Source organism: Cucurbita pepo, chromosome 20, assembly GCF_057944985.1.
Source record: "Cucurbita pepo subsp. pepo isolate OVF chromosome 20, ASM5794498v1, whole genome shotgun sequence".
In the NCBI taxonomy this organism is placed as follows: Eukaryota; Viridiplantae; Streptophyta; class Magnoliopsida; order Cucurbitales; family Cucurbitaceae; genus Cucurbita; species Cucurbita pepo.
Window position 1 is genome coordinate 3,932,773 of NC_141817.1, and position 8,417 is coordinate 3,941,189.

At 30.8% G+C, this 8,417-nt stretch overlaps 1 protein-coding gene across 1 annotated transcript; it reads right to left on the bottom strand.

Annotated features, from left to right (window-relative positions):
- Positions 1-821: 821 nt before the first annotated feature.
- On the bottom strand, positions 822-1,881 carry LOC147786391 (lectin-like). Its single transcript, XM_087120429.1, has 3 exons — positions 1,668-1,881; positions 1,458-1,564; positions 822-1,370 (listed from the first exon to the last, which is right to left on the bottom strand). The coding sequence occupies exons 1-3, from the start codon at positions 1,833-1,835 to the stop codon at positions 989-991; spliced, it is 657 nt and encodes a 218-aa protein (XP_086976555.1). The 5' UTR covers positions 1,836-1,881; the 3' UTR covers positions 822-988.
- Positions 1,882-8,417: the final 6,536 nt, after the last annotated feature.

Here is an 8,417-nt window from a genome sequence, read left to right on the forward strand (position 1 = left end):
CCAAAAACGGTGTTTAGAACAAGATACGGTCTTTACGAGTTTGTGGTGATGTCGTTTGGCCTCACCAATGCTCCAACTGTGTTTGTGGAATTAATGAACGGAGTGTTCAAGGACTGTCTAGACACGTTCGTTATTGTGTTCATAGACGACATCCTAGTATACTCGAAAATGGACCAAGAACACCTCTGAGTTTGTGGTGATGTCGTTTGGTCTCACCAACGCTCCAATTGTGTTTATGAAATTAATGAACTGAGTGTTCAAGGACTGTCTAGACACTTTGTTATTGTGTTCATAGATGACATCCTAGAATACTTGAAAATGGACCAAGAACACCTCCGAAAAGTCCTAACAACCCTAGGAGAGAACAAGTTGTATGTCAAGTTCTCCCAATAATGTATGAACTTTATTGTGATATAATATAATTATAATGTCTACTATGTTTTAAATTCTCTTTATTTTATTTTATTTTATTTCGCAAAAAATTTGCCCGTCCTTTTTAGAGTCGAGTACCGATATTTACATAACAAATGTGTCAAGAAGCACGTCCTTACAGACTTATTAAGCTGAATTTGTTCCTCAAAATTGAGCTTATATAGAGCTTTACAACAGGGTCATTTTACCCCTTTAGCTTAACCTCAATATTTAGAGAAATTCTCATGAAGAAGCGGAGGGCAAAGAAGGTCTAGATCAAGCTAATAAAATGAGTGAAGATTTGGATATTTTTTCGATTAAGAGAATTTGGAAGCCAAACTTTTATATTTATTTATTTATTTTTATATTTAGTTCATACTTATATTTTATTATATCTGAAACAAAAAGGGTTTAAAACTTAACCATCTTGCCCGTAAACAAAAGGTCTATTATTTATTGTTTCATACTAGTACATTCTTTCATATTTGATTATAACACAAACTCTCGTTCCTCAACATCAAAATAAGTGTACTTTGAGTTTGAGAAAGAGAGATTGTGTACGCCAAGACTATTTTGATCATGAGCAACCACATCCCTTTGCTCCAATCCGAACACCTTTCACGAGCAGCCCTCTCTTCCAATGCCCTCCATGTTCAAAAAAGGAAAACTCGATCTCACCACTACTTCCACAGCCAGGGTTACCTACCTTGTACTCAACAACAATCTCAAACCACTGGTTTCGTGGCTTCCCCGACAGGCATTCCTGGCGCACTATCTTGCTCCCATCTGGCTTCTTCAATTCAATGTTCAGAGGAGCATCCCATCCAGAGGCTCTATCATTTAGTTGTACCTGAAGTGCTACTTCATACACAATATTTGGTGAGAGCATAGACTCATTGATCTTTCCACGAATGTTCAGCCAAGATACTTCAATAAGTTCTGCAACTTCGCTATTGCCACTGCAAGTTTTTAGACGCCCGAGTGAGTGATCAAGAAATCAACTTTTTATCATTTTTTTCCGTTGAGAAATTAGTTAAAAATTATACCAGGATCCCCATTTCCAGTATCTTTTATCTTCAATCCAGGCGATTGAGAGAGCTCTCGCAAATATAAAGTACCAATGGCTGTTTAACTTCTTATCAAAGATGTACTTCTGCGTAAAAAGAAAAGAAAGCAAATATTTTGATTTAATATGTTTATGATATACAAAGGTGAAGTTGAAATTAATATATATATATATATATAGTTGCACTTACTATAGCTCCCTTGTTCAAGAGGATCCCAGCAACAAGTTGGTCATAAAGCTTAACGAAGGAGGGATAGTGCAGTGCTACGTCAGCATTCTTCAAAATAACATCCAAGCAATGACCAAGCTTCACTTCTCCTCCTAATTTCTCTCTCGCTTCCTTCTCTTTGTTGTCCATTATAGCGCTCTATTTTTTATGAACTGAACTTAGATATGAGTTAATGTGAGAGGGAAGAACGGATATATATAACCCCTCCTTTGCTACAACATTTTGAACCCAAGTTATGCACATTTGTTATTTTCACTTTTTTATTTTTTTTATTTTTTATTTTTTTTAACTATTTTATACAAAAGCAAGGAATTTTTTTAGCTTCCATAATAATCTCTTCTTTTTGATATATTCTTTTTAATTTAAATTTTAAAATCAAGAAAAATATATATACTTTTTTTTTTTTAATGATAATCGTCATTGATTCCCAATACGTAACTAATTCTTAATATTGTTAAAAATATATTAAATAATGTATCTAATTTTTTTAAAAAAATTGTTAGTCTCTAGTGGTTGTCGTTGTATTTGCTACTTTGGTTGTGCTATAACTAGATGGATGTTCTTGTAATTGCTCAACCTGCTTTTTCGACCACCAACACTCTATTTTAAGTGTTTCAAAGGATTTTACTACTGTATGAAAATGAATTAATCAAACGGTTATTTTAATTATTTTGTATGGGTGGATGCATTTTGTCTATGAAATTTATTTTTATATAAATATAAGAATAAATTATAAAAAATAAAAAGTCCACAAATTAAATTTAGAATATAAACTATTTATGCCTTAAAAGGAAGGTTCGAGTGTTTATATTATTTTCGGTTTATGATGCAGTAAGAGAAAAGTAAAAGAAATGAAAAGACATTTTAATTCTTTTAAAAGATATATTTTACTTTTCATTTATATTTGTGTTTTGAAATAAAAAATTACAAATATTTTAATTATTTATAAATACAAGAAAACACTTTATTCCATTTTATTTTTTTAAGATTACTTTCAAATAATACTTTAGGCGATTATATCTCATTTTTGTATGAAACATTAATTAAATATAATATTTTGTTCGTTAATAAATTATAAAATATATATTAAATAAAAACTCTATTTGACATATGAAAAAGATAAAATTAGAACCGTTATTTTTTTGAAAGTTATAATTTTTTTTCTATAATTATTTATTCGTCGATATTGTACATTAATCACATTTATTTATTCATATTCGAACACTTAAGTTTTATTTAGACTATCGATTTTTCAACAAACCTATTTTTAATAAATTTAGTCTTAAAAATTTATAAAAGTTGATCATATATTAAGATTTTTTTTTTTTTTTGACAATGTGATTTTTGATACTTTTTTAAAATTAAATAGAAAGATCTCGTTTATTAAAATATATTTAATATAAAGAATAAATTAAATAAATATGATGATGTGTTGAATGAGTATATGATATTTATTTGAAATTATCTCAAAAGAATATTTTGGAGATATTGTTGACGACGAATGCTTTAATCGTATAGTATAAGTATTAAGATCAACTTTAATTTTATTTAGAATTAAACTAAACCGTACATATCTTACAATAAATATCATTGGAGTTTTAAATATATATATATATTAATTATTTAAATATTTAATATATTAAATACAATAAATATATTTTTCTTCTTTTATATTTAATTATCTAAAATATTAAATACTAATCGGAAGAATTCAAATTAAATATATATTTTTACTTTAAATTAAATATATTTTCTTCTCTATATTTAATATATTAATTATTAATTTCAAAATTTTTAATTAAATTGATTTTTTTTAGCGCTAGTAATGAGATTTTATACACCTATGGATTATGAGTTCTCATAAAACAAAATTAATTAATTAAACTGTTAGATCAATCAATTTTCATTCATTAACTATAAATCACCCTAAGTAGATATGGAGTTACACTTTTATGCAATATGTTATGTCCATTAATATTTTCATTATAAATAACAATTCTTCACGAGTTGTTCATAATTACAGTTCGGTCAAAAGTACGTTTGTAACGACCCTAGATTTCTACTTATCTAGAGTCGCTAATATCATCCTAACGTAGTCATTCTGTACAGAAATAAGTGTTTTAACTTTATCATAAAACATAAATTTCATCTTAAAACACTGACATAGAATTACTTGTTCGAAAATATTTTTAAAACGACACAACGAAATATTAAATGAAATAAATAAATATTAAAAGTAAACACCATATTCGTCCAAGTCTAAGAAAATAGATAATACCCTATTCATGTGTCATGGTCCCGAGATGGAATGTAATAAGTCTTAGAGATGTAAGTTTTCCGACTATGCTGGTTGGAACGTATGAAGTCTTGAGCATAGGTATTTAGACTAAGCCGCATGTAACGTATGAAGCCTTGGGCATAGGTATTGAGGTTGTAGGCCAGCCCTGGATGCAAGATTAGACTACATCGCTTGCAACGTTAGAAGCCTTGCATGTAAATTTTCAGACTACACTCCTTGAATAGTGTTAAGAGTGATGTTTGCTTGGATCGTAAGGACTTTTTTTAGCTTTTATAATAATCTATCCTCTCAGAATTGATATGTTCCTTTAATTAAAATTTTAAAATCAAGAACAATATATAATTTTTTTTGTTCGATTCCTAAAGACTTTTTTTTAGCTTTTATAATAATCTATCCTCTCCTGAGAATTTGATATGTTCTTTTAATTAAAATTTTAAAATCAAGAACAATATATAATTTTTTTTTGTTCGACCAAAGGTAACTAATTTTTTTTATTATTATTCATTACATTTTTTTAGGCTAAAATTGTGATGGATGAATGTTTTTTCTCTATGTAATTTATTTTTTTTTTATATAAAACTAAAAATAAATTATAAAAAATAAAAAGTCCTTTACATTATTTTTCGTTTAGGATGGAGTAAAAGAAATGAAAAGACATTTTGATGAGTTTTACTTTTCGTTTATATGTGTTTTTTCATGGTTGAAAAATAATTAACAAATTTTTAATAGAAAATAATATATATATTAATTATTTATATTAAAAAAAAACACTTTATTCCCTTTTTTTAAAAAATAACCATTTTGTAATAATACTTGATACAATTATATTTGATTTTTGTATGAAACGTTGTTTAAATATAATATTTTGTTTGTTAATAATTTATAGAACTAGAACCGTTTTTCTTTTTGTTAAGTTACAAATTTTTTCTAAAGTTATTTATGAGTCGATATTGTGCATTAATCACATTTATTATTCATATTGGAAGACTATTGATTTTTAAAGATATCTATTTTTAATAAATTTAGTCTTAAAATTTATAAAAATTGATTTTTTTTTGTTTGATAATGTGATGTTTGAATATAAAGAATAAATTAAATAATTATGATGATGTGTTGAATGAGTATATGATCTTTATTCGAAAAGATCTTAACCGAATATTTTAAAGATATTGTTGAGAATGAACACTTTATTGGCCTGGTATAAACATTAGGATGAACTTTAATTTTATTTAGAATTAAACTAAACGAGACTTACCACAAATATGGGAAAAGTTTTGGCCAATTTTTCATTTACTAGCTTCAACTCGTCCAACAATTAAATTCTCTACAACAATTAAATTCTCTACAAAACCTTGTCGTGCTTGTGTTAGAAGAATTCTTGATTATGCCAAAATAATAGAGTATTTTTAGGTATTTAGTTCAAATATTTTTCTAAATGGGTTGATCACGTTTGTTTGATGGTAGTTAGTTCTACTTCTGGCTATTTGTAAAACTATAAAAGCATTCAATAATATCCTCACTCCAAACTTCAATGGTTTATGTTTTGGGCTTAGTTCTTCTTGTGTCAAAACCTAACCATTGGTATTAAGTTGCAATTTTTGAGTGATTAAATAGGTAGATTATGAGTGAAGATAAAACTTTAACAAAGATCTCTCGCTTCAATGGTCACTGTGATCATTGGAGTAAATTTGAGTGATCAAATAGAGGGAGAGTATGAGTGAAGATAAAACTTTAACGAAAATCCCTCCTTCGATGGTCACTATGATCATTGGAGTGAGATGATGGAAAATTTGCTCAGTAGAGAGTCTATGGAGTGTGGCAGAAATTGGTTTTTCAAAACGAGAGGAAGTAACAATGTTACTGAGGCACAAAAAGATCACCTTGATGATGCTAGACTCAAAAATCACTAAAAAGTCACCAAGTAAAACATTACCTATTCCAGGCAATTGGTCGTACTGTCTTTGAACAAATCTTGAACACGCCAAGATTGTTTGGGACTCAATGAAGCGAAAATTTGGTAGAAACCCAAGAGTGAAGAAATCTCTTCTTGATGCACTAAGGAGAGAATTTGAGATCGTAGAGATGAAGAAGAATGAAAGTATCACAGATTATTTTGCAAGAGTGATGGTAATCTCCAACAAGATGAGAAGCAATGAAGAAGATATGCCAGACAATAAAATTGTAGAAAAAACTTTCGTACCCTGATTGAAAAATTTACTTATGTTGTAGTATCCATTGAGGAATCCAAAGATACTGATATGTTCATTAATGAATTACAAAGTTTATTAGTGGTGTATGAACAAAAATGTCGAAGATCTAGCATTAATGGAGAGGAGCAAGTTCTAAAACTTGAAGGACGAATGGAAATAAGTAACAGAAGAAGAGGAACTTACAGGGACAGAGGACGCGGAAGAGGAAGATCAACTTTCAACAAAGCAACTGTTGAATGTTATAAGTGTCATGACTTAGGTCATTTTCAATATGAATGTCCAAAGATGAATAAGAAATTGAATTATGCAGAGCGGGAAGAAGAGGATGAAATGCTGTTCATGGCTCATATGGAAAGACATACATGAAGCAAAAAAGGAGCGATGCTTGGTTCTTAGATTCTGGTTGCTCAAACCATATGTATGCAAGTGAAGATATGTTTTCAAGCTTAGACAAGACATTTTTCCACCTTACAAGTATGAAAGTTATGGGAAAGGGTGTAGTGAAATTAACTTTGCATGGGGTTGGTTGCACTATTAGTAATGTGTATTGGGTACCTGAAGTCAAAAGTAATCTCTTGAGCGTTGGACAACTACAAGAAGAAGGAGTAGTAATGTTGTTTAAAGATAGTGTATGTAGCATTTATAATCTACAAAAAGGGAAAATAGAGTCAATTATGAGCGCAAATCAGCTGTTTATTTTGCGTACTAAACCATCTACCACAACAAATGAAGGAAAATGTCTTCAAGTTTCAAATACGGATCAGTCAACACTTTGGCACCATCGTTATGGTCATCTCGGCTACAAAGGCTTGTGCACCTTGAAACACAAAAATATGGTGAAAGGCCTGCCACAAATTATAGCTCCAAACACCACCTGAGGCATGTATGAAAGCAAGCAACATCGGTGTAACGTCCCTAATTTCCTAAACCTAATTAGTGACGTCACCCATGCATACATAATTCATTACACGGAAGCTCATCATAAATAACCTTGGAAAAAAAACACAACATAGTCTTTCATAAAGATTCATAAATCCAAAACAAACCTATCTCCGAAAACAAACCTTCAATAACTGAATTCAAAATAAATCTAAATAAAACAATACTTAATGCTATAATTTAAATAAACTCCTAAAAATATCCCCTCTCCAACTTCCATGGTGTCCTCAGCTTCGCCGTCAACCGTACATTGGCGCCTTGCCTTTACCTGAAAAATGTAGGTAGCACGTGGCTTGAGTATTTTATGAAATACTCAGTAAGTCACCCCACGGTTGGGGTTAGGAATGCAAACACATGCAACATATGAGAGGGACCTAACTTTTCATAAACTTTACATAGCCTTGGGCGCTTTTCTATTCCAGGTAGGGTTGGATGTGTGGTACTCCTTCACACATGGCCCATGTACGTGTACATGGACCCACCAGGCGGGCTCATATACGTACCCCCTGGGCCTGGCTTTGTCGGGCACAACGTATTACACGTTGCCGGACACCACAGAACAGAAAAGGACCCGCATGATATCATGGCGAACATAAATATCGTATTTCATTCTTTCGTAACATAAAGAGGAAGAATCTCGATGCACGTGACATACATATATATGCATGAGGTCTCTTAACATATCTAACATGGCATTACATAAGCAGTGCTAACATCACATTTACGTTTCTTACATCACATGGCATCTCACATGACTTACATTACATGACATATTACATAACATGAAAGTACATTCCAGTTGCATAAACATCTCATGACATAACTCGATAATACTACGTGTATCGATGACATCGATCAACATTTTCATGGCATATATTACAAACATATCATTCATAACTTCACATAACATAAACAGTCAACGGTCAACATAACCCATTACGTTTCATAGCACAAACAGTCACATAATTCATACATCATATAGTCATATCACATAATAAAACATGGTGCATGCAGGGGCCACAGGGCACGCACCATCATACAACACGTGGTGAACTAGCTCCAACAGTAAGGTCACTTACCTTGATGGCCTTGGCCGAAGTCACTCACAACAAGCTAATCCCAACGGTTAAATACGTCCTATAATAACCACATAAAAACTTGGGAACCTTTCATAACAAACCCTAGCTAAATCTCATGCCATTCATCAAAATAAACTCCCGACCCAATCTGTCTTTAACGGTTAGGAACCATATTGACCTCGGA